This window comes from Nothobranchius furzeri, chromosome 7 (genome assembly GCF_043380555.1).
Source record: "Nothobranchius furzeri strain GRZ-AD chromosome 7, NfurGRZ-RIMD1, whole genome shotgun sequence".
In the NCBI taxonomy this organism is placed as follows: domain Eukaryota; kingdom Metazoa; phylum Chordata; class Actinopteri; order Cyprinodontiformes; family Nothobranchiidae; genus Nothobranchius; species Nothobranchius furzeri.
This window is the reverse complement of record NC_091747.1, coordinates 73683882-73710335: the sequence shown is the minus strand read 5'-3', so window position 1 is coordinate 73710335 and position 26454 is coordinate 73683882. Positions and strand designations below refer to the sequence as shown.

Below are 26454 nucleotides of genomic sequence, written 5' to 3'. Positions count from 1 at the left end.
AACACAAGACACACACCCTAAAACATGCAGATGCGCTTGTAGATGGAGAAAAAAAAATATGGTCATGTCATCTAGGTCCAACAGTCTGGAGACCTTCTATTATTTGTGTATTTTACATTTGATTATAAAATCTGTTGTATGTTGTCGCATTGATCTGAATGTTTTATGTCTTTGCTCCTGGAAAGCGTTTCGTATATGTTGGTCCTCTTGTTTACGTTCTCATTCTTCTTTTATTATGCTTGCTCGGTCGTATAATGTTCTGATCACTGACATTTTATGTATGGTAGGGTGTTCTGGTGTCCATAATAAGTATTGGTCTGTGTTGGTTTCCTGTATGTGTTTATATTCAGGGTCCCGTCTCTTTGTCTGCTCATTTTCATGTCCATGAACATTAGGCTGCCTTCTATTTCTTCTTCCAGTGTAAATTTTATCTTGTGTTGTTGATATTGTTCAGGTGCTCTGTTAGTGCGTCCGTTTGTCCCGGTTTGTCCTCTTGGTATGATTTCTAGTATGTCGTCCACGTAGCGTTTCCATAGTTTTATTTTGCAGCTTGAGGGGGGGGGGGGGGGGTGCTATGGCTTTTTGTTCTAAGTCCTCCACGAAAAACTCACAAAGGGTGGGTGAGAACAGGTTACCCATGGGGAAGCCTTCCAGTTGTTTGTATATTGCTTCATCATATGTGAAGTATGTGGAGTTTGCTACCAGTTCCACCAGTTGTGCCATATTGTAAGGTTTGTTCTTTTGTGTAAAGTTTTTGTTCTGTCTGATTTTGTTTACAAATGTGTCAAATCGTTTTTTGGGTTGTTTTTGTGAACAGGGATGAAATTTACATATGAGAAACCGGACCCCAACTCACCACATGAACAACTGAACACAGAAAAGAGTGTGAGAAAGAACCAAATCGAAGACACTGTAAGAGCCGCGAAACAAGAAGCAGAAAATGCAATAAAGAAATCAGCTGTAACAGACACAAGGGAGAATCATATAATGGACACAAAGGAGTACGACTTATTTCACAGAGGGGACTATAAACCCAATACATCTAATGCCTTTACCTTTCCATTTCATTATAATTGTTGATATAAATCCATTCTACCGTTCAGGTAGAACAGACATTTCCCAAATGTTGTGGCAGGAATAGAATAATAATGTTTTAAAGAGTTTATTTCAAACCAAAGATGGCGGTCAGTGCTTTACTTGATTTGATACAAAAGCAGAGCAGATGGACAAATGGTAAGTTTGTCCACAGATACGATAGAATACTCAGCGAGCTGTTTGAATAATCTTTGCTTTGATATAAGACTGTTAAAGTAAAACACGTTTAATTCTAGATTAAAGGTATTAGATTAGAAATAACATTGTTTTAGCAAAAAGACAGACATGTAATCGTTTTTTTACACAACATAAATAACAAAATCATTACACTTCACCAGATAAATGACCAAGTTTCCTGTAGTCGTAGATAAAACTTAGAATCGAACTCTGTTTTGAGGCCGTCAGGAGAGGAGGACTCTGTTGTCTTTGGCCCACTTTCTCATGACCCGGATGAAGTATTCACCCTGAGGGTTTCCAGAATTTCGCAGGAGAGCCAAAACTTCTTTAAGCATCTCCCTGGAGCACAAACAGGACATGTAAGGAAACAGGATTAGATCAAAATGCACCCATTGACTGATTCATTTTTGATGACATCACACTCACTCGGGCAAATATAGATTGTAAAAATCAAACCAGAGGATGAGAGGAAAAGACAAGAACATACTTGGGCTCCTTGTTAGCCAGAATGAGTTGGAACATGCCAATGCATGCCCCTCTCTTGCCCTCCCAGTAATTAGAGCCCGGGTCCAGCTTCTCCAGTGCATCAAACGCTTTGGCAGCGTAATAGAACTGGCCCATCTGAAACAACACACAGCGATCATCAACTCTCGGCACAGATCTGCCCAGTTCCAATCCAATCTCGTCTTCATGACTCAACCCAAACATGTCATCCATATCACCGCCCCTCGACACACATTCAAAAAACTGATTTTTAAAGGAAGCTCTGGACAGATTCTACATCAAATGTAAAACCGCTCCATAGAAATACAAACAGGAGCGATCAGGCACCACCCAAACTTATTCAAGAGAAGAGTAGGTTTAACAAAAACAGGTGAGGACGGATGATCATCACGTACTTCATGAAGCACAGAGGCAGATGACATTACCTTGTAGCAGTCATTGGCGATCAGCTGCAGCAGACTAAAGGAGTCTGAGGATGTGTCCATTTTCAAATACAGCTCCCAGGCAAGCTGACTCTTCTGGTTCATTATGTCTGACAAGAACAAGATCAATGGGTTCAACAACCTATCGCTCTTGGACGGTCTCCACTCATAAAGGTTCAAATGTGGAAAATTTCGAAGGCCTTGAGCAGATTTCAGTGGCGTGAATGTAGTTAAGAGAGGAAGAAAACAATTTGAGAGACCATTTCTATTCCTGCTGCTGAGTGGAGCATAGCTGAATGGAAGAGTGACCTTAAATTCTCTGCAAGCCTGAGGCTAGAAATCTGGCCGGGATGTTAGATTCAGATCCAAGCCACGACGAACAAGAATGAAGAAACCTTCAGTTCTGGTTTCACATAGTAAAGGTTTCTGAGAAAACACACCTCAACATACACCCTTTATACAGTGGGATGGTAAAGTTTGGCTAGCCTTGTTAATCTCCATGATTTTCTTGTATAAATCGTTGTTAGTTACAATAAAAAGGTTTCAGTTTAACATTTCATATAGGAGACACACAGTGATATTTGAGAAGTAAAACAAAGTTTATAGGATTTACAGAAAGTGTGAAATAATTGTTTAAACAAAATTAGGCAAGAGAAGTTAACTCAGTATTTAGTAGATTCTCCTTTTGCAGAAATAACAGCCTCTAAACGCTTTCTAGAGTTTCCAGTAAGAGTCTGGATTCTGGCTGAAGGTATTTTGGATCATTCTTCTTTACAAAACATCTCTAGTTCATAATATTCAGGTCTGGGGACTGCATGAATGCCTTAGTAGATTTTGAGCAGTGTTTGGGTCATTGTCTTGTTCAAAGATTCAGCCCCAGCACAGTTTCAGCTTTGTAACTGACACTTGGGACACTGGTCTCCAGATTCAGCTGATAACGTTTCCTCTGCATCACTCTCACATACAGCATCTCCTTGTGTAAAGTGCACCAAATAGTTGAACAATGCGCAGGGACTCCATCTGCAGCACAGTGATGTTGTAGGTCTTTGATGCTGGTCTGTGGGTTGACTGACTGTTCCCACCATTCTTCTCTTCTGTTTATCAGAGATGTGTCTTGGTCCTTCACTTGGAGCCTTAACTTCAACTGTGCCTGTGGTCTTTCATTTCCTCAACATGTTCCTAACAGTGGAAACAGACAGCTGAAATCTCCAAGAGAGCTTTCCGTATCCTTTCGCTAAACCGTGATGGTGAACAATCTTTGTTTTCAGGTCATTGAGAGTGGGGCGACGGTGGCACAGGAGTTAAGTGCTCACCCCGAAATCGGAAGGTTGCAGGTTCGAGTCCCGCTCAGCCTGTCGTTGTGTCCTTGGGCAAGACACTTAACCCACGTTGCCTGCTGGTGGTGGTCGGAGGGACCGGTGGCGCCAGTGCTCGGCAGCCTCGCCTCTGTCAGTGCGCCCCAGGGCAGCTGTGGCTACATTGTAGCTCATCACCACCAGGGTGTGAATGTGTGTGTGAATGGGTGAATGACTGATTGTGTTGTAAAGCGCCTTGGGGGGTTCCAGGACTCTAGAAGGCGCTATATCAAATACAGGCCATTTACCATTTGCCATTTGTTTTGAGACCCCATGTTGTTACTCTTCAGAAAATATTAGGAAACTAACAATTGTCCCCCTCACATACTCTTTCTCATAACTGGATTCACCTGTGTATGGAGGTCAAGGGTCACCGAGCTGACCAAACCAATTTTGAGTTCCAATAATTAGTTTTAAAGGTTTTGTCATTAATAAAATGACAACAGTACCCAAGTGTGCTGCAACACCTACAAGCAACAGTCAGGTGCTCATTCTACAGACCACTGAGGTACAGCATACACTCACAGGTGTTAACACCAGTGATGTTTCATTCATGAACTCTTTGAATAATAAAAAGTTGATTTAATGTAAGTTTGTAGATTGGTCAACAATTTCATACAAATTTTACATAATTCTGGGTATAAATTGATTAAAAAAAAAACAACAACAAAATATGAGGAGCCGTTTGAGAGCCGGTTCATTTTAGCGAGCTGAGTCGTAAGAACCGGTTCTCTTAAAAGAGCTGGAGTTCCCATCACTAGTTAACACGAGGAAAGCAACTGGTCCAGATGGCATTCCAGGGAGTGTGCTATGTGACTGTGCAGTGGAGCTGGCTGAGGTCTTCACAGACATCTTTATCATGTTGCTGTCCCCACCCGTCTAAAAACCTCCACAATAGTACCAACTAGAGCCCTGCACGGGCTTAAAATCTGAGCCGGGCCGACCCGCGGGCCTAGGGCTTCAGTGCAGGGCTCTAGTACCGACACCCAGAAAGTCTGCAATAGCAAGCCACAACGACTACAAGCCAATAGCTTTTACCACCTCTGCAACACATCAAGGCTGCTCCCCCCACATTATATTCAAAATAAATGTAATATTTAATAATTAATATGCCTACAGAACCAGCAGATCAATAGATGATGCCATCTCTACCACCCTCCACAGTTCTGACACACCCAGAACAACCAGGTACATATGCAAGGCTGCTATTTGTGGACTACAGTTCTGCATTCAACAACAGTGTCTCCATCAGACTATTCCATGAGATGTCTGACCTTGGCCTCGAGCACAACATCTGCCTCTGGATACAAAACTGTCAAGTTAGGCCAACAACATTCCTCCTTTCTGTCCCTCAGCACAGGAGCCCCACAAGGCTGCATGCTGAGTACCTTCCTGTACATGCATGACTGTAAGCCCAAACACATCAGACCTCAAATAGACACACAACACCGTGACCAGCAGCATCCTGGTGTAGTACAGCAGCAGCTCTGTAGCTGATAGGACGGCCCTGCACACACCTGCCTGCCCTGGATGGCATCTTCACCACTCACTGCCTTTGAGAATCCACAATCATCCTAAAGGACTCAACCCACCCTACTAACCATCTCTTCAAACTTCTTCCATCTGGTAAACAATACAGGGCAATAAAAACACACACCACCAGGCTGTTAAACAGCTTCTATTCAGGAGCATCACTGAACTGAATGTTGCTGCTAGGAGGTCACACTAACCCCGGCTTTCCACAGGAGCCGTCAGCAGCACGTTACTGCAGCAGCACGTCATAGCTGCTGATAGGAACGGCTGTGGTCAACAGAACCTTTTCCACTGGAGCCGTCGGCAGCCGTCAGCAGCGCGAGTCGGCCGTGTCTCAGGAGCAGCATGTCGCGGCCTTTACGCGCCGGTTCTATTTCCTACGCGCGACGCCTCTGAAACGGGTCAAGTTCGACATTTTTGGGGAAGGAAAGACCGGAAATCGGACGCGGAAATGGAGAGAAGCTCCCGAGATTTTCAGAATAAAGAACGTATTGCCTTCCGGTCGCTTTACTTTAAAAAGGTTACTAACTGTGCGGCCCCGTGAGAAGTTATCACCTAGCTAGCGGTCTCCTTTGTTTTTCAGGTCCGTATTGGCGATTATAAAACGGACAGAACATAAAAACACAAACATTTTGGAGCCATGTTGTAGTTTTCTCCTGCTTGTTGTTGTGTTTACTGACGAAGTCACTCGTGTGACTTCGTGCTCTGTCGGTGACAGCTGCTCCCCTGCTGATTCGCGTCTCGTGGGAAGGGCCAAGCAGCAGCTTACGCGAGCAAGACGTGCTGCTGCAGTAACGTGCTGCTGACGGCTCCCGTGGAAACCCGGGGTAACAGTGATTCATCTGGACAATTAGTGCACTACAGCACCTAAAGCTACCTCAACATATGACTGTTTACATTCACTTTATATTTCAGTTTGTAGTTTAGACTTGTCCTATTACCATGTTTACATTTAAACTTTTACCTTTTTGCACCTTAAACTTAGCCTGGCCTGTCAGACTCCTTCGTTTAATTCTGCACAGAGGAGGAGTCTGACAGGCCAGGCTGCCTTAAACTGTGTGTGTGTGTGTGTGTGTGTGTGTGTGTGTGTGTGTGTGTGTGTGTGTGTGTGTGTGTGTGTGTGTGTGTGAGAGAGAGAGAGAGAGAGAGAGAGAGAGAGAGAGAGAGAGAGAGAGAGAGAGAGAGAGAGAGAGAGAGAGAGAGAGAGAGAGAGAGAGAGAGAGAGAGAGAGAGAGAGAGAGAGAGAGAGAGAGAGAGAGAGAGAGAGAGAGAGAGAGAGAGAGAGAGAGAGAGAGAGACCGGCTGCACCAAGAGAGAGACCGGCTGCACCAAGAGAGATGCCAAAGATGGTTTTGTAGTAGCTGCTCTGGAGGGGTGCTGCTGGTCTTGAGTGGATGTATTCTTGAGTGACATTGACCCCTGACCCCTGAGTGTCAGCTCCTTTCTTCTGGGTGTGAAGTCATGTGACCTGAGCACTAGGTGACACCTCACATGTTGCTTTTGTTGGAGGTGCAGGAGGGTAAGAAAGACATTTTGTGGTTTTCTGGTTCCTTAATTTGAAATGTGAAAATTTTTATCGTAAAAACCAACGATTTATACAGGAAAATCAAGAAGACTAACAAGGCTGCCCAAACTTTTGCATCCCACTGTACCTACACCTGTAACGCCTCATCTACACACTCCACGTCCAGCTGTTGTGTTAAAACCAGAGGAAAGTTTTCTACCGAGCCAGAATCGTTCGGTGGCATGAACAGGTCCCCGAATCTCCACTCAAAGATAACTGGTGTTACCACAAGGGGTTGCCATCTTTCTTTTTAACATGATTCCCACCACATATTCCATATTAAAATGAATATTTAATAATTAATTTGATAGTCTGTGTAAAAAAATGCACTGACCGCCTTGCATTTCATTTATAACTCGAGTTTACAAAGTGAGGCGTTATAATTATAAAGCTCATCACAACAAAAAGCAACAACTAGATGAAAGAGGGGCTGCAAACCTGAAAGGGCTAAATTATAGATTTCTGCTTTTTCTTTGGTGAAAGCACTTTTATTCTACATCAGTGAGAAGCTTTAATCTAGCTCCACAAACAGCCTGTTGTTGTGTTCTGGAAAGTGTTTTCCATCATCACATGTTACATATAAACATGTGAACTCAGTGATTTACACAACTAAGCCCTTGGTGAGTCTGGATGTAAAATCAACTAAAGCATCCGTGTGTGTTTTGATCAGCAGAGCCACCCTTTGTTAATCTTACTGTTCTGTTATTGATACGGATAAATAACTCAGAATCTGTCACACCCTGTCCTGTCTCCCCTTTTGGTTCAGTCCTGTGTCCATGTTAATTGCTCCCACCTGCCTCTCCTTTCCCAATCACCCAAGCTCCCAGCCCTCTTGTATTTAAGGCCTAGTCCACACGTAGCCGGGTTTTTTTTAAATGAATATGCGCCCCTCCAAAAACTTGCATCCACACCACCTCGTTTTAAAAACAAACTCTGTCCACATGTACCCGGATAAATACGTTGTTAAGGACATGCCAGACCTGTAGGCGGCAGTACTTCCCCCGTTCTTAACCTCGTCCTTCGTCTGTGGTCTTCCGCAAGGAGCAGTAATTCCACTTGCAAAAACAAACAAGCAAAAAACGCTTGGACAATTGATAAAGCGAGCGCAGCTCTGAGGGCATCCATGATGCCGGCTAGTGTAAACACAGGTCGCACACGTGATGTCAGCATTTTTTTGTCGCGGAAAGTGACGTTGCGGACCTTAAAACTCCGGTTTTGTCTGTCTACACGCAGACACTCAAAACGGAGAAAACGCAGATCTTCACTTTGGCCAGAGTTTTTAAAAAGATCCGTTTTCGTGTGAAAAAACTCCGTTTTCGTGTGGACGACAGGCCAAAACGTAGAAAAATATCTACGTTTTGGCAGATCCCCGGCTACGTGTGGACAGGGCCTAAACCCCTTCAGTTCTGTGTCTCGTGTTGGATCATTGTTTCTATATCAGCGTGTTCCTGATTAAAATCCCTGTTTTAATGTTCCTGTCTGCTTGCCTTCCTCCTTCTTCACCCGCGTGTGGATCTTCACCTCCGTCTCACTCACCAGCACGCCTGACAGAATCAATAAACACCCTTTAGATGTGAAACGTGTCGTCTCCGAGGATGACAATGTTGAGTTAAAGTCACTGTGTTTGTTTGTGGTGACATCAGAGGAGCTGCTGTTGTTTCCGTCTGAGATGATTATTACTATTGATTATGATTATTACTATTACGTCATCAGTTAAGAGACAACAGCATCCTGTTTCCTGTCGGCCTTTAAAGGCCCTCCGGCTGCTGAAGCCAAAAACAGCAGCTGGGTTGTGGGACTGGATTATATTTGCTCTTGTTTTCATTTTTCATCTTGCCTCATTCTAATATTAATACTAAACATAAATCTTGACAACCAACTGAAATGAACAGGTAATATTCTGCAAGCAGCTTTTCATACTAAAGACTGCTTTAAAGATTTTACTAATTATTGGTACAAAAGCCAGAGATTCAGCCTCTGCTCTTATTACCATTTCCTCCAACTGAGTTTAAATACATTTCGTACTTCTGTTAGTGAAACATTTCATGAACCACTGGACAGGCTTGAATAAATCAACAGGGGCCTCGTTTATCAAGCTTGCTTACGCACAAAACGGGGTCGGAAAACTGCGTAAGCAACTTTCCACGCAAACTTTGGGATTTATGAAAGAAAACGCAGCGGAAAAATGTGCGCAACTTTAAGTTGACTAAGGACCTGGCTTACGCACATTTTGGACATGGAGAGCACCTGCAGTGCTGCTGCTGGGAGGGATAAAATTATGAATTCCAGCAGCGTTTCCACTTGTACGGCTTCATGCACACACAGAACAAGCACCTGAGAACATTTCTAGATAGTTTCTGATTTATAAAGCGGAGATTGCGTGAAGCTGTGCGTACTCCATGCTTTATAAGTCACAAACCTACTTGGCGTAAATAAATATTTTTGTACGGTTTTTAGTAAGAATTCTACACAATGGTTTGTAAATGAGACCCCGGATGTACATCTACAGCTGATTAGGTTTTGGAGCGTGGATGCCCCCGTACAACTGACCTCATTCTGAAATCTGACATGAGTAAATATAAAAGTAGAGACAGAATCAACCATACGTACAGCATCGTGTCAGCCAGCTGAGGTAAATATAGTCATTGATGATCTTTTCACTTTGGATCAGCAGAAAAAGCTACAAAACGCAAAAAGAACGACAAAAATGTAAGAAATGAATCAAGGTCGGAGAGAGCGAGCTCTTGAGAATTGCTCCATTATAATACCTCCTCTGCTTCTTTGTAGTTGCCAAGTGCTGCTTTAGCCTGAGCGTAGTTGAAGCTGAATGTATCATCGTTGCAAAAGTAACCCTGGAAGAGAAAAGCACAGCAGAAAACGACGATTGCCCACACACCCAGGAATAAAATGCTACAAAAAGTCAGCTTTTTATTGTTTATCGTGAAAAAGAGGAAAACATACTTGAATAAATGTGCTTTAAGCACCACTTTTAATCTGAAATGACATTTCTCAGCCACAGCATTTCTTTTATTACCACGCTACAATAATAACAGATTCCTCACTAACCTTAACAGAGCTGAGATAAACGAGAACATCTTCAAATTGTCTCAGGAGGAAAAAGCAGGACGCCATGCACTGTCTGCCAGGAATGGTATCTGAAAGTTAAAAACAAATCCAGTAAACAAATTCTCACATATTCTGATTGCATGAAACGAACTTAAACTATTTTATTTGGCTCACCGCATTCGCTAGCGGAGCCTCCGACCAGCTGAAAGAACTGCTGAGCAATTTTCAAGTGATCCCTCTGGAAGATTAAAGTGTACACACACACACTGAAGCTATGGTGTGTGTGTTGGTATGTACAATAACTCTGTAGAAATACTCACCGAGCCAATTTCCTGTCCGAGAGCTGCATTTACCACTCCTTTCAAAATGTACTCCTGTAAAAGTAATCAGTCACCAGAGTTATCATGTCATTTCTTTGAAGGGTTCGTCAAATGTTTTCAAATGATAACAAAAGCCAAAAGTTCATCCAGATTCAGGGAGAATAAGTATTTGACACATCAGCATTTCTATCAGTAAGGGTATTTGTAAGCGGGCGATTGACACAACATTTCCACCAGATGTTGCCACCAAGAAAAACACAAATTCATAAAAAGAAATCAGAACATTTAAGCACACAAACTGAGTCATAATAAATGGAGTGAAATGGCACAAGGAATAAGTAATGAACACACTTTATTTAATACTTTGTAGAGAAGCCTTTGTTGGTGATTACCACTTCTAGACGCCTCTTGTATGGAGGGACCAGTCGTCTGCACTGCTCAGGAATGATTCTGGCCAATTCTTCCACACAAATGTTCTTTGTGGGTGACCCCGCAAGGAAAGTTGACCATTGAGCAGGATTGATGGTTTATCCCTTGGGTTCACGTAGCAGGGGTGAGGTGGTGCTCACTCCTCACCCCTGCCACGTGAACCCAAGGGATAAACCATCAACCCTGCTCAATGGTCAACTTTCCTCACGGGGTCACACCCATTAGGACAGTGGGAGGGTTAAATCTTGAAAGATTTCTTGGGCCTCTTTAATGAACTTTGATCTTCAGTTATCGCCATAGATTTTCTTTGTGATTTAGGTCAGGTTGACTGGGTCATTCAAGCAACTTGATTTTCTTTCTGTGTCACCAATTCATTGATCCTTGGCCTTGTATTTGGTATCGGTGTCTTGCTAAAATGTCCACGCTCTTTTTATTTTCAGCTGTCTGATAGATGGCAGCAGATTTTATCCAGAATGTTCTGGTACATTACTCCATTCATCCTGCCTTCAATAACATGAAATCTGCCAGTTCCCCTTGGTGAAAAGCAGCCCCACACCCATCTGATTGGCCGCATATCAGAAGGGCTACATTTGATTGGCCAAATAATACTTCTGCGTAAAAAACAGCTGGTTTACAAAAAGTTGATGTATGACACGGATGGAAATGTTTGAACCAAACATTTATCGCCGTTTTTGACGTGCTTTGCGATGGGCCTATCGCACGTCCTGTTATCGCGATGACGATAATTTTTCGATATATTGTGCAGCCCTAGTTTTAGTTGTGGGTAATTAATTTAGACACAGGTTTGACTTTAAAAGTTCCCAAACTAAAGACTGTTCAAGTCAATTTACATAAAAACACACAGATTAGCGTTTTCATGAAGGCCATTATCTCACAGAAAACAGGTGACTCATCACAATAAAACTTGTTACCTGAGTTGAGGTGGGAACCAGATCTCGAATCAGGTTGTAAGCTTCCTGGATGTCACCTAAAAAACACACATCAAATAAATAAAGTAAAAGATTGTGTAAGCATTATGTCATTCAGAACAGATATGGAAATAAATAAATAAATCTATATATACATACATACATACAGTGGGGCAAAAAAGTATTTAGTCAGCCACCGATTGTGCAAGTTCTCCCACTTAAAATGATGACAGAGGTCAGTAATTTACGTCATAGGTAAACTTCAACTGTGAGAGACAGAATGTGGAAAAAAAATCCATGAATTCACATGGCAGGATTTTTAAAGAATTTATTTGTAAATCAGGGTGGAAAATAAGTATTTGGTCAATAACAAAAATTCAACTCAATACTTTGTAACATAACCTTTGTTGGCAATAACAGAGGTCAAACGATTACTATAGGTCTTTACCAGGTTTGCACACACAGTAGCTGGTATTTTGGCCCATTCCTCCATGCAGATCTTCTCGAGAGCAGTGATGTTTTGGGGCTGTTGCCGAGCAACACGGACTTTCAACTCCCTCCACAGATTTTCTATGGGGTTGAGGTCTGGAGACTGGCTAGGCCACTCCAGGACTTTCAAATGCTTCTTACGGAGCCACTCCTTTGTTGCCCGGGCGGAGTGTTTGGGATCATTGTCGTGTTGGAAGACCCAGCCACGTTTCATCTTCAAAGCTCTCACTGATGGAAGGAGGTTTTGGCTCAGAATCTCACGATACATGGCCCCATTCATTCTGTCCTTAACACGGATCAGTCGTCCTGTCCCCTTAGCAGAAAAACAGCCCCAAAACATGATGTTCCCACCCCCATGCTTCACAGTAGGTATGGTGTTCTTGGGATGCAACTCAGTATTCTTCTTCCTCCAAACACGACGAGTTGAGTTTATACCAAAAAGTTCTACTTTGGTTTCATCTGACCACATGACATTCTCCCAATCCTCTGCTGTATCATCCATGTGCTCTCTGGCAAACTTCAGACAGGCCTGGACATGCACTGGCTTCAGCAGCGGAACACGCCTGGCACTGCAGGATTTGATTCCCTGCCGTTGTAGTGTGTTACTGATGGTGACCTTTGTTACTGTGGTCCCAGCTCTCTGCAGGTCATTCACTAGGTCCCCCCGTGTGGTTCTGGGATTCTTGCTCACCGTTCTCATGATCATTTTGACCCCACGGGATGAGATCTTGCGTGGAGCCCCAGATCGAGGGAGATAATCAGTGGTCTTGTATGCCTTCCATTTTCTGATAATTGATCCCACAGTTGATTTTTTCACACCAAGCTGCTTGCCTATTGTAGATTCACTCTTCCCAGTCTGGTGCAGGTCTACAATTCTTTTCCTGGTGTCCTTCGAAAGCTCTTTGGTCTTGGCCATAGTGGAGTTTGGAGTCTGACTGTTTGAGGCTGTGGACAGGTGTCTTTTATACAGATAATGAGTTCAAACAGGCGCCATTAATACAGGTAACAAGTGGAGGACAGAAAAGCTTCTTAAAGAAGACGTTACAGGTCTGTGAGAGCCAGAGATTTTCCTTGTTTGAAGTGACCAAATACTTATTTTCCACCCTGATTTACAAATAAATTCTTTAAAAATCCTGCCATGTGAATTCATGGATTTTTTTCACATTCTGTCTCTCACAGTTGAAGTGTACCTATGATGTAAATTACTGACCTCTGTCATCATTTTAAGTGGGAGAACTTGCACAATCGGTGGCTGACTAAATACTTTTTTGCCCCACTGTATATATATATATATATATATATATATATATATATATATATATATATATATATATATATATATATATATATATATATATACATACATACATACATACATATATATATATATATATATATATATATATATATATATATATATATATATATATATATACATATATACATACATACACACACAGACACACACCAGGAATGGTACCTGGTTTTTGATGGCTGTACGTTAACGATACCTTTGTTGAAATCTATATTTTTAAAATTGAAGAGAGGATAACAAACTACTTAAAGGTTTTGTCCTTATTGTTTATATTATTTTATTATATTTATTTAAATTATACTTAATTTCAGCAAAGCTACAGTGAAAACAATAAAGGCACTAAATTGAAATATGTGTATAAAAATAGCCTTCATTAATGCTTCCCTTCATGTCAGTATATGCTGTAATAACAACCCTGCTGAAATGCATTTACAATGCTAGTAAACAGCAGCTAAGTTGGTTTAATGTCCGATTTCTGTTTTTATCGGCCATCCTCAGACTCCTCTAGTGACTCGGGTTTACTTTTAGCAGTCAAAGACTTTCCATGTTTCCAGCTCAGAAGATGAGGCCCTGCATGACGAGCTGCTTTGTTAAATTGCTGCTATTCCTGATTTGCGCGGCACAAATCTCGCTGGTGTTGCATTTAGCTGCCGATTACTTAAGCAACAAGCACCCAAACGTTTGATTTTTTTTGTGTTTACATCCACGAACTACAGAGAAGTGTTGTTGAAAGGAAACGTGTCTCCTGCACTCATAACGGGACTCGGGATCAGTCATGTGATCCACGGTGGCACATTGGGACATTTTAATACCTTTTTTATGATATCTGTACCTAGCGAATGTTTTCACTCAGTCCCAAACAAGTCCAGAGCTCCGGCACCCAGCCCTATATATCAGTCAACCTTTCTCATGGTCTGCTGAGATTTTCTGCGTTTCTCCTCTGCTGGAGGTCTGTGTGGTCTGTTATCTTCTTCTTCCGGCTCTTGGAGAGTACAGACGCTTTTTTCCTCCTCTCCTCCCTATCTTATCCCAAGGCTCTTTGTCTGTCTTTGGGTGTATGGCACTTCTGCATTTTTTCTGGAAACTGGAAATTATTAAAATGTATCTGGTCAGCTGGTCTCAACGCGACTGACAAAATTTTTTCAACGATGAGAATGGGAGAAGGGGCTCCCGGTTGCCCCTCTGGGACAGAGCCAGCTGGGCATAGCATGGACTCCTGGAAACAGTGGAACCTGATCTGCCTCTCTCAACTGTCTGTAGAGGATTCTGAAGACGTCTGGATATTCGTGGTGTTGGAGTCAGGTTTTCTGCTTTTCGGCCTGAGTGGTTACCTGGCTTACCGGAAAATTAATGAGCTGTCGAGGAATATTGGCTCAATCCCGGAGCTCAGGGATGGATTACACCTCGCTGTGAATGCACAAACTCAATTGTCGAGATGAGTCGTAAGCTTGGCACTTTAGCTGAGATTCAGACTCTGGCACAGAAGGTTGATGCCATCAAGGATAGAGTTGACGGATCAGCACGGATTGGGATAGATTAATTATGCCAATATTGGATTTAGAGGGGTTGAGGACCAATGGAACTTTAAGGCAGAGAGGAAATGATCTCTGTCCGGCCCCAAAACAAGTTCTTATCTGAATGTGGTGCCCTTGAGCCTGTGAGGCTGAAGTGAATACTTCCCCCTCAGAAGAAATGTGGAAGGCTGCCATTGTCATGGCAACTCTGTCTCCCTATCCCAGCCTGGGCGGGACTGCGACCGGTGAAGGCCGTTGAATCGTTTCCAGGAGTCACTGTGCTTTCTAAACCCAACTACCTCCCTCCCCTGTCCAAACGGAGGTGACGAGCGCTGCTTATCGTGGCTGCATGCACTGACGTGTGGAGAGTCCACAACCCTACCTCCCCACCTAGTGGACATTTATGTTGTTTAATGTCTGAAGTCTGTTGCATTTCTGTCTGAGGTGTTTCTTGCAGAGCAAAGCTGCCCTCCCTGTGGAGGGTAACTCTGAAGTGCCTTTTTTTCCTCCACCTGACTCAATCCTCATATAAACCCTCGGATTTCTATTAAGGTAGCGCGACTCGGGTTGCGAATGACCATAGTCACCAATTCTTCTCATGTGTCTATGCTTATGAATGCATGTCTAATCTCAGAATTGTGTGCACTGAAACTCTAATTTCCCTCTGGGATTAATAAAGTATCTTTGAATTCAATTGAGTTGAATAGAATGTTTTGTATCACTGCTGTAGCGCGGGAACTGAATACATTGCGTGTTTGGAGTATTTTGTCCCAAGGCTGCGCTGCATTCTCAATTATTGGTTTCTCCACTCTTTATTTATGCTACATTATTTAATAAAAAATGATTATGGTTGACAAATGAACCCTTAGAGGACAAATATATTACGAAGAATTTACATACAGCACAAATTTAAAAACCCAGTTGTCAAAATTCAAGAATTTTTAAAGCCTTTTTAAGGTATTATTTTTAAATTCCTAAATTTAATGCTTATAGGACATTTCATGACCCCGCGGGAACCCTACGCACCTTGCTCCTCGCTGTTCGCCTGTCATAATCGAACTACTGAAATGTCTCCTCAGATCTCCAGAAAGATCCTGAGAAGTAATCATGTGACCTGAGGGAAATGCTGCAGCAAACCTAAATGCATAAATCAGAGTGGTGGGTGAATAAAGACAGGTGAATGCTAACTGAAGCTAGCCAACAGGACCAGGGCCAGGGAAGCGCTAGCAGTGCTGCGCAGCGGCAGATGGCTTATGGCAGAGGTCCTGAACTAAATTTGTTCAAAGGCCAGGGTTTTTTCCAACAGACACCGTGAGGGCCAGATGCCCTTCTAAAATAAAGTAAAACTATTATTCTATCATCATTTAATATATAAAATTTCTGGTTTTTTTCATCAGTATTTAGTTTAGTTGGCTCTGCCTATCAACCAGGTAAATGTTGTACTTGGACAAGTGTTGCTTGCTTCCTGTGAGCAGTTTTTGTCAAAACACCACAATCTATCATCACTAAAACTTAGAGTTATGATACTTGTGTGTAGGACATGTACACACCCTGCCTCAGATAGTAGATGACCAGGTTGAGTCTAGCTTCAGGGATCACATCAATCAGAGGAGGCAGCACCTGCAATGCCCCCACCCCACCACGAAACACTACCTGCAGAGCAAACGGATCAGAGTAATGTAAGACTTGACTGGACACACACACAATCTTGCATTTCTATCCATATTAGGACTTTGTATTGACTTCCATTCATTTTAGTAACAGCATTTATGCCTAACCCAAACCCTTACCCTAAACCTAACCATAATCAAGGTATTCCTAACTCAACTGTAACAAAAACGCCATTCACATCTTATGTGTAAACCTCACCCCTAAGCCTAAAACAGGGAGTCCACCCTATTAGGACCGGGTTTTGGTCCTAACACAGACCATTGGTCTTCAGAAGATTAGTGAAAATGCCATTTCTGGTCCTAAGTAGGATAGCTGTACAAGTGCGCGCACACACACACACACTCAGCGCCTACCAGGTTATGTTGAATAAGTTCCTTTGCAAACTCAAAAGAGCAGGAGGAGATGTCCATCAGGTTATTTAACTCTGCCTATGAAAAGAGTCATGCACACACACACACACACACACACACACACACACACACACACACACACACACACACACACACACACACACACACACACACACACACACACACACACACACACACACACACACGATTCAATTGCATTTAAGGTATCACATCATCCTTTATTAGGAGGACTGATTGAGTTATAGATTAAAAAATAAATAAATACATTTATAGTACAGATACAGTTTTGTGTTGCCGCTGCTGTAAGGCTGTAATTTTTAATTGCTGCATTCCGAAACTCCTAAATAACTTCATGCAAACAACAAACATGTAAACCCAACCTAAACACAAACCCTTAGTACCTCTGCTGCCTTGCCATTGTACAGCCTGAAGTGGTTGCAAGCCTTGAGATTGAGAGCGATGGTTGAGTCAGGGACTCTCTGCAGGTAGACAGCCAACACCTCCTGGGACACATCGTAGTAGTCCAGCTTGTAGTAACACAGAGCCACGTACACTTTTAGAGCCAGGAAATCTCTGCAGAGACAACATGAAATCATGAGGCAAAACTCCTTTCATGTTCATTTTAATGCTGATAGGCAAATATCCATTGCTTATTAGCATTCAAACAAACATGAAAGTAGTTTTGCCTCAATGGGCCATGAATAGCCCTCCCTGGGCTGCCACCTTACCATGGTGGAGGGGTTTGAGTGTCCCAGTGATCCTAGGAGCCAAGCTGTCTGGCAAACAGGTCCTAGGGTGGGCATCAGTGTTGTGCTCGAGCACGTTCATTGAACGATTGTCCGTGAACTCGTTCGTTTATTGTTGTGAACGTGAACTGAACTTGTTCGTAATTTGCCTGATGCACGTTAAATTTCGGTCTGGCGTGCACAAACATGTTTGTGAACTTAATCTTTTGACGTTCAAGCTCCAAATCTCCAAGGAGCTAAAGCCTAGCTAAAACATCCCGTTAACCATAACAGAAAAATAAAAATAGAAACCGCAAATGCGCCAGTAGCGGTCGGTGCAGCGTCTACTCTTCTCCGCTGTGTGGAGGACGGACATCATGGTGCGTTCCCTTTACCTCCGAAAATATATAACTGTACACAACATTGATTTTAGGCAGACCCTTAAAAGTTTAACCTGTAAAATAAACATGTTTCCACCACAGCTACTGTTGTTATTACAAGGAGCTGCTTTATTGAACCTCGAAGTTGTGTTAAAAAACATTCTCTGACTTTGGGGGTTGTTCTAGTTCATCATTTCTACTTGGAAGTTGAACTTTCAGAGTACGGAATTAACTGGAATGAACGGGGAAAAAACAAAACACCAGTCACAGAGTTGCACCGGTAATATTTAACAATTTGGAAATTTATTTTTTTGCTTTGTTTTTTACTAAATCATTTGGGGATTGTTGCTCTTTATGACCCAAGCTCTATAACTCTACATCTTTTCTTTTTCTTTTGGCAAACAAGTCAGAAAATTCACTGAATTGCCCATCGCCCACCCTACTCCATAACAGAGTAAATTAGTGAAACTCAGAGTGAAGGTGAGGAAACAGTGTGAACCTGTTCTGAAGCAGAAGGCGTTTATAGATGTCTATGGCCTCCTGGTAGTGAGAGCGCATGTAGTGCATGGATGCCAGGCTCAGCTGGTCCTCGGTTACATCCAGAAGGTTCTGGTGGAACCCCATGAGTCTTTCTTCATTGTTGAACTGAAACACAAAAGGAAAAATAAGTCAGGACTACAGCGACTGAGGGTGAGAATGTTAGAATCGAACTGTAATGTTTACCTACATATAGAAACAGATGATTTCCGTCTGGACAGATGACCTCATAGCCAGTCTGAGAGGGGCCAGTAACTAAATAATTCTCCCATTATAAACAGACTATATCATATAAAATCTACTTTTTGGAGCCTTCGACTATGCTATATTGCTATTTCCTCGTGAAAAACACCCCAAAGTGGTTTTTGGCTTCACGTATGGATTTTCCAGTCTCGGCTGCTTCTCCCCTTTAGCTCTGGTAAACGATGCTAAGCTACTGCAGATGGCTGGATGGAGTTGTTGCTGATTCATCATCACAGCCCACTTCTCCCCATCCATGTAGTCTCAAATCCCAATCCCTCCTCCACTGGACTGTAAACACTAATGCCCAATCTCTCTGTGTAGCTAGAAGGGAGTTTAATCTCCACAGTTAAGAAGAAGTTAATTGTTTCTTATCTAGTCAGCACTTTAAATAATGCCTAGAACCCGGAAATGGATTTTTGTCTGCAAGAACAGGATCCCAGTCCAGTTTTCCTGAAGAAGTGTTTAATGGGCATAAATGGTTGAACTATTTTGAAATTCACATGGGGGATGTGGGATTTCATTGAATTCAAGCCTCTTATTTCCAGGTTAAAGTAATAGCTCACAAAAATAACTTGTATTTCATTATAAATGACAAGTGCCAGCAGTAAAATTTGGTCATATACTGTGTCAATAGTAAACTCTGAAAGGTGTAAAGCTGCCCTTTAAAACAACTAACCCCCAAGTTTCATAGCAGTACATGCAAACCTTGTTTTAGAAATAGTCACATCTCCATATTTTCCCATCAAATGATGGTTCTTTTTTAAACATCAGTTTATGTGCTTAGTTGTAGAGCTGGCTACTTTAGTACGTCCGATTGCAATTTCTTACAATTCTGCAGAAATAATGTTAAATTTAAGACATTACAAAGTTTATTAAAAATTGTAATGCAATTTTAGACATTTTAATTGTTTTAAGGCACTTTGAAACCACCCCCACTGAAACAAGTTGTTAGCCTGTCTGATCAGGACTAATCTATGTTTTTCAAAACTGAGGCTGTTCAATGACTTTTCTGCACCAGGTGAGATATTAACAGCCTTCCCACAGAAACTCGTGTGAACTGCCACTTTTAACTCATTCAATGCCAGCCGTTTCCTGATCACTAATGGCCTTCGCTGCCAGCGTTTCTCACCGTTTTTACTGTTTTTTTTAAGAGTCACAGAACGTTGCGCGCTAGCATGATGTCGATGCGTAAACAACCAAAACAAAGAGGAGACTCACCTCTTACATCAGGAAGAAGCCGCGTGTTTCGAGCGTTATCCGTTCTTTCATAATCCGTTGTCGAATTGTGATCGGCAGACGCTTTTCCGGTTCGCGCCTCACTTTTTTTACAGGAACGGCCCAAAACGATCTCCTAACACATGGATGTGTTGCTTCCTGATCATGTGATCTGTGACGTATGCGGTTGAAGATCGGCTTCAGGGCTGAGATGTTAGTTCTCTCAGCGCGGGGGCTCGTTCCGATGCTCAAACAGTAAAAGAAATGCAAATGACGACTTTAGTCGTCATTGGCAGTGAACGGTTGGATCTAAAATGATGACTTTAGTCGTCAATGGCAGTGAATGAGTTAATAGGGAAAGACAAGACAGATATACAATTACATTAAAAAAGTCAGGATCTTCTAACCTTGTGAGCCAAGTGAAAGAGAAGCCGGTTCTGGAGGGCCGACATTGGCGCTGCAGGGAACAAAACACACCAAACCGAGTAAGACAAAGGCAAATGTCAACCTTAACTAATTTATTTAGCAAGAAGGCAATTTTAGGATGTACTAAAAACCTTTCTCTCTTCAAAAGAAACCAAAACCTCTAATACTTAAAGACTTTTTTCTTTGTTTTAGTCAGACTTGAAACTGGTTTCCCGGGATAAATACATTATGCACATTAGAGGACCTGTCAGTAAAAACACTGACATTTAGTGGTCAAGCTGGAGATAGCAGCCATCTGAAAGACTAACATGTAAGCAGCCTTTTCTCCACAACAAAGAACCACGAGGAATAAATAACAATGATTGGATAAAACAAAGAAAATTGGATTTCTTAAACTATATAAAGCTATTTCACTTTAGTTGAAAAGTAAAACAAACTGTATTAACTCTAAGCGTTTTAGTAAAGTTAAACTCTGGCACTAAAATGTGCACATGCTCCAGTTTTAATAAATAAATCTGTTCTGGTTAAAGCACTAAGATCACACAGGCACCACTGTAATTTCAGTGCTAAGACAACTTTATTCAAAAACGACATCAAAAACAACCAACACTGAACAAATTGTCTTAATTCTGTTGAAATGACATGCACTTATAGAAACTAGCCTTTCCTACAGCCAACCTAAATATGAACATTTCTCAGGGTCCTGTTACAAGGGCCACATAGACAAAATACAGTATGTATGTAGTAATCTGCGCTGTAACTTTGTCTTCTCCTTTAGCTCTAAACTGTAAATCCATTTGTGTGTATTTTAATTTGTCTTTTTATGTTGTTTTCATATCAAGTCCTGATAATTGTTTGAAATGTGCTCTATAAATAAATCTGCCTTGCCTTGCCTATGTGTGGTATTAAGCTCTACTGAGGCCCTGTCCACACGTAGCCGGGGATCTGCCAAAACGTAGATATTTTTCTACGTTTTGGCCTGTCATCCACACGAAAACTGAGTTTTTTCACACGAAAACGGATCTTTTTAAACACTCCGGCCAAAGTGAAGATCTGCGTTTTCTCCGTTTTGGGTGTCTGCGTGTGGACAGACAAAACCGGAGTTTTAAGGTCCGCAACGTCACTTTCCGGGACAAAAAAAATGCTGACATCACGTGTGCGACCTGTGTTTACACTAGCCGACAGCATGGATGCCCTCAGAGCTGCGCTCGCTTTATCAATTGTCCAAGCGCTTTTTGCTTGTTTGTTTTTGCAAGCGGAATTACTGCTCTTTGCGGAAGACCACAGACGAAGGACGAGGTTAAGAACGGGGGAAGTACTGCCGCCTACAGGTCTGGCATGTCCTTAACAACGTATTTATCCGGGTACGTGTGGACAGAGTTTTGTTTTAAAACGAGGTGGTGTGGATGCAAGTTTTTGGAGGGGCGGATATTCGTTTAAAAAAAACTTGGCTACGTGTGGACTAGGCCTGAGCACATGTTAGGTGTTTAATACGCAGAATAACTGGGATCTCCTACCCTTTGATGCAGCCTCCTCAGCATCTTTATACAGACCCAGAAAAAAGAGAGCACAGCCCAGGTAGACCCACACCTCAGCAGGGCAATCAGGTTTCACAGTCAGAGATTTATACTCCTGTCGCAACATGATAGTGTCATAAAAATGTCATCTGACTAAATAGTAAAAAATTCTGTTATTCTTTTTGGCTCTGAATTTATATATTTTTTTTTACTAATACGGAAATCTGTAAACCCAGACCATTTACAGATAAGCTAAATTACCTCAATGGCTCTCTTGTAATCCCCGAGATGAAAGGCGCAGTAGCCCAGCCAGAGGTCAGCATGCTCCTCTTTCTCTCCAGTACTTCTCTGAAACTAAAGACGACACAGCAACACATCAGCAGCAGCTGCAGCCTCTCGTCACGTTAATATCTGTAGCACCAATAAGAATGTCATTCTATTTTTGGAAAGGCTAATTCTGGAATTATCTCAATCCTCAAGAGTTTTTCGACGATGAAAATTATTTTTATTGGATTCATTTAGCTGAGGTTGATCTATGGACATGAATTAAAGGTGCGTGAAGTAAGAATGACATCATGTGGTCAGATCTGGGTACTGACCATGTTTCAAAACAAAACAGTCCTCTTTGAGCAACTGTTGCCAGTTAAAGGTATAGCGGAGGATCATTTTCTTCCAGGTGGATCATCTGAACCATTAGTCTGCATAACTGTCAATCATTCTTGTGAACCATTCTTGCAAGGCAGTGTTGTTTTCGTTAACAATAATGATGACGAATTGATTTCGCTGACGCTTCTTTTTTTTCATCATGAAACAAGACTCTGACAAACTAAAAATAGCTCTTTGGTGACTAAAACATGATGAGATGAGCAGGAGTTTTCGTTAACGAGCTGAGACTAGATAGAAACTATGCTCAAAATGCTAATTTCGTGCTTGGGCCTGTGTTTTGATTGGTTGGTTGTAAATAATGACTCTAGTATGAAGCTACCTGATAGGCTACAATGGAAAAAGAAAACTTTTATTGAAAGTTTTATTAATCCATTTTCTTTGTATCGAACCACACATCTATTGATCGATATTTATCGTTATTGAATTATTGTCCAGCCTTATAGTCATTCTGGTAAGTTACAGATGGTGTTTGTTTATACATTGTTTCTTTCAAACAACCGTCACACACACACACACACACACACACACACACACACACACACACACACACACACACACACACACACACACACACACACACACACACACACAGGTAGGCTAATGCGGGTGCACTGACACACAACATCTCCTGCTAAACTTCTACTGTGGTATAACAATTTTGATTTTTATACTAGAAAATCCAGCAAATGAAACATTTACCTCTCTTTAGTACATTTATATCCGCTCACACCACAAACAGGAAAGCTGAAAATATCCGTTATACAGAGCTGCGGCGGCAACAAGTTGTTGTCAGTGCTCCAGTCGTGGGTCTTGAATATGTATTCAAACAGTTTATGATGCTGATTTAGTCCACATACCAGTCCCCGACAATTTTATTTTACATTTCCCTGTATATTCCGCATCCTTTTTGGGATTTTAACATGTTGTTTAACACTTTCTTTCACCCAAATCCGCTTCTTCTCTGCGACATACTGTTTGTTTCACGGTTTGTTTACACTCGTAAGGCCGCCAACATGTCTGCGCACATCCTGGAATGCTACGCTATGCGTAATCATGTGTGATCACAAGCCCTATATATCTGTAAAATTAACACATTTCTTATCTGTGTGCTTCCAGAAAAAGCCATGCTTTTTGGCAAAAAAAAAAAAAAAAATGCAAGAAATTACGTTGTTTTTTTTTTGCAGGTTTTATCTGAACATGTATAAGACGAACGTTTTACAGTCAGTGGGTTTGGATTATTTTATCTGCTCCTTGGTTCCTGCTTTTTAGACCAACAGCACAACAGTTTAACCCATCGAAATGTTTACGAGCATCTCTGTTGATGCTCAAGAGCAGAACTGGGTTTTTTATACTAATTCTGTAGGCTCAAACATAACTCAATAAATTAAACCAAGTAATTTCTTTATTTTTATTTAAATATTGTGTAGAATACTCTGTATGCTCTATAAGAGTCCAATCTGTTAAGGAAAGAAAATCATTCATTTCTTTTGTGAAAATCTACTGAATGATGCACAGATCTGCATCAATAAATTATATAGTGATTATAAATAAAGTAAAAAAAATAAAATAAAATACACGTCTGGGGATTATTGTTTTATTTGACTAAATCTCGGGCAGCTAAGATTGTGTCCCATAGCCCTAAAATAAATTATGTCTGTATGAAACTCAGTCCAGTAGCTCAGAGTACTCATCTGATCTATAAATTAATTTGTTAGCAACTAATCTTCTGCTTAATTTTTTTGTAAAACTGAAAACAAAATCTTTGCTCACTAAAACCTTTTTGAGATTTAGTCGACTAAAACTGACTAAGACTAAGATGCCCGCCAAAAACAACACTGATGCAAGGGCGTCATCGTACCTGCTCGTTGTCGGGTAGTTTTCACTTCCTGCGCATGCGCAAAGCGAAGGTTGGTCTCTCTGTGGCTGGTTTGCTGCTCAACAGGTAAGCTAAAGTTTGGCGTGCTATTTGGAGAATTTCATTTCAGATTACTGCTAGAAGAAGTGCTGCAAACCCGGCAGCTCCTTGCAAACAGAGCGTGCGCGAGGATATCCAAGCATTCTCACTCATTTGCATTTTTTTTCAAAACTTGGGGAGGGCGGTTCTCTCCTGAAATTCAGAAACATTCTCCGCACCTTTAAGGACCAGCAACAGATCTATGATTCTAAATGACGAGTGAAGAGGGGTTGAAAACAGTAAGTTGATAAGTAGATAAATACATTTGACTTTAATGAGATATTTTTTAGAGCCGGCTATTTTTTTCTTCTTCGACGTTAGCATTGTTAGCTTAGTGTATGGCTCTAGCCTTCTTTACCCTATGTTGGATCAAAACAAAAACTGTGACCACGTAATTCACAAATCCAGGAATCAATAAGTACCTTTTCACACTATCATCAACTCAATAGTCAACACATTTGTAAATCATATTTATGCATTTGTGTGTAAACCATATTGTTTATTGCAGCCCGATCTCAGTTGCCAAGTCTCAGAGACTTGGCAACTTTGCAGGCTCACCTATGATTGGCTCTAGAACCAGCAAGTAAGGCCCAGTCCCAATACTCACACTCCCTTGTGCCCCTCCAGTGTGTATTCGTATCCAGTGGTGCAAGTGTGTAGGGTGTTCTGATTCACATAAGTGGACCTTAGCCCTGCCTCTTTTGCACCCTTGATTTGCACTTCGCCGAGGTCCACACTGATGCAGGGAGGGAAGTACACACAATCCACTGTTGTTTTGGAATTTTGAGAAGAAGGCAGAGAAATGGCTCTAGTGCCCTTTCCAGAAATATGTAGTGTCAAGTGTGAATATCAAAATATTTAATATGTTTTATAGTGTACATAAATGATTACTATCAAACGTTTCTCTGTTGGAAAGATGCATTACGTGTCTGTTGAGAAACACTGTTACCTGATAACGGTACAGGTGTGTATTTTTGGAAATGGCATGGCAGTAATTTATTCACTCGATTTAATATCTTTCGGTTTTAAAAACATTGCAAGCACCAAATTAGCTCAAACAGCGGCTGGCATCCCCATTAAGGAAGTTGCAGAGGTAGGAGGCAGTGGTGCTAACTGATGATGCGATGTTTACAGCACACTTGTTTTCTACACACTCAAAAGCCTTACATGCACTTCCACCAAGTGCCCTTCATTGAGGACCATAGGCTGGAGTGTGGGACTGGGTCAATGATTGTGTCTCTTTGCAACATTTTTAAAAGAAGAACTTGACAACCCCCCAGCAGGCTGACCAGGGTATCTGTTTGAAAGTAAAATTCCTTTAAACATGAATGAGATATTAGACTCTTTTGTGATTATGCTACTGCACATGTCTTACTTATTGCATCTTTAATGTGTAATAAATAACTGCCTTCTACGTACCAATAAAGGTTTAAAAATGACTGGTTTTAACTTTAGAGGACCTAAAGTACACATAAAGAAACGATCTTTTACATAGATGCGATTTTCAAAGACATTTAAAAGTCGTTAGTTACCTGTAGCAGAGTCAAGGCTCCGAGATAATCCCTCTGTTGGAGATATTCTTCTAAACTTAGAACCTTGCTTTTGTTTTTCCTCTTCTTATCGCCGTTGTTCCCCGGTGTCTCTCCTCCCACAGCTGGCTTCACGCGTGAGAGGATCTAATATCACAATTAACAACATTTACCTCATATATGTCGTGTACACGTCGGTGGAGGTTAGAAAGGCAGCGTTAAAAACGGATTGATATGTACAGTATGTAAAACAAACCACGACATGTGCCTTAGTGCAAAGTTGTCAAAAAGGTTTCCTTACCATGTTAGTACTAGCAAAACTGTTACTAGGTAACCGTACACAGCTAAATCCAGATGGTCTAAATGGTCGATGACTAGTTTCACCTAATATTTAAACAAGTTATGAACCATTACCCAAACTAATTAAAATTCATAAAAGGTCCGAATTCACTTTCCGAACTATATATCTCCATGGTTATCAAGTAAAGCTTAAAAGCGTCAAACATAT

The 26454-nt window shown here is 41.5% G+C and overlaps 1 protein-coding gene across 1 annotated transcript; it reads right to left on the bottom strand.

The window, feature by feature from the left end:
- Nucleotides 1-1303: 1303 nt before the first annotated feature.
- On the bottom strand, nucleotides 1304-26454 carry ift56 (intraflagellar transport 56). The gene is made up of 18 exons (XM_054751715.2): nucleotides 26248-26454; nucleotides 25950-26093; nucleotides 22059-22151; nucleotides 21798-21912; nucleotides 20262-20311; nucleotides 18359-18504; nucleotides 17156-17327; nucleotides 16737-16811; nucleotides 16263-16365; nucleotides 11398-11453; nucleotides 10037-10090; nucleotides 9891-9954; nucleotides 9717-9805; nucleotides 9419-9502; nucleotides 9261-9330; nucleotides 2202-2308; nucleotides 1760-1893; nucleotides 1304-1611 (listed from the first exon to the last, which is right to left on the bottom strand). The coding sequence occupies exons 1-18, from the start codon at nucleotides 26248-26250 to the stop codon at nucleotides 1497-1499; spliced, it is 1674 nt and encodes a 557-aa protein (XP_054607690.1). The 5' UTR covers nucleotides 26251-26454; the 3' UTR covers nucleotides 1304-1496.

Excerpts from the sequence above, each read along its gene's own strand:
- ift56 (XM_054751715.2), bottom strand. Across the intron at positions 16,812-17,155 it reads ACAATGGCAAGGCAGCAGAG|GCAGAGTTAAATAACCTGAT; the intron begins GTACTAAGGGTT and ends CTCTTTTCATAG. Across the intron at positions 9,331-9,418 it reads ACTACAAAGAAGCAGAGGAG|CTTTTTCTGCTGATCCAAAG; the intron begins GTATTATAATGG and ends TGCGTTTTGTAG.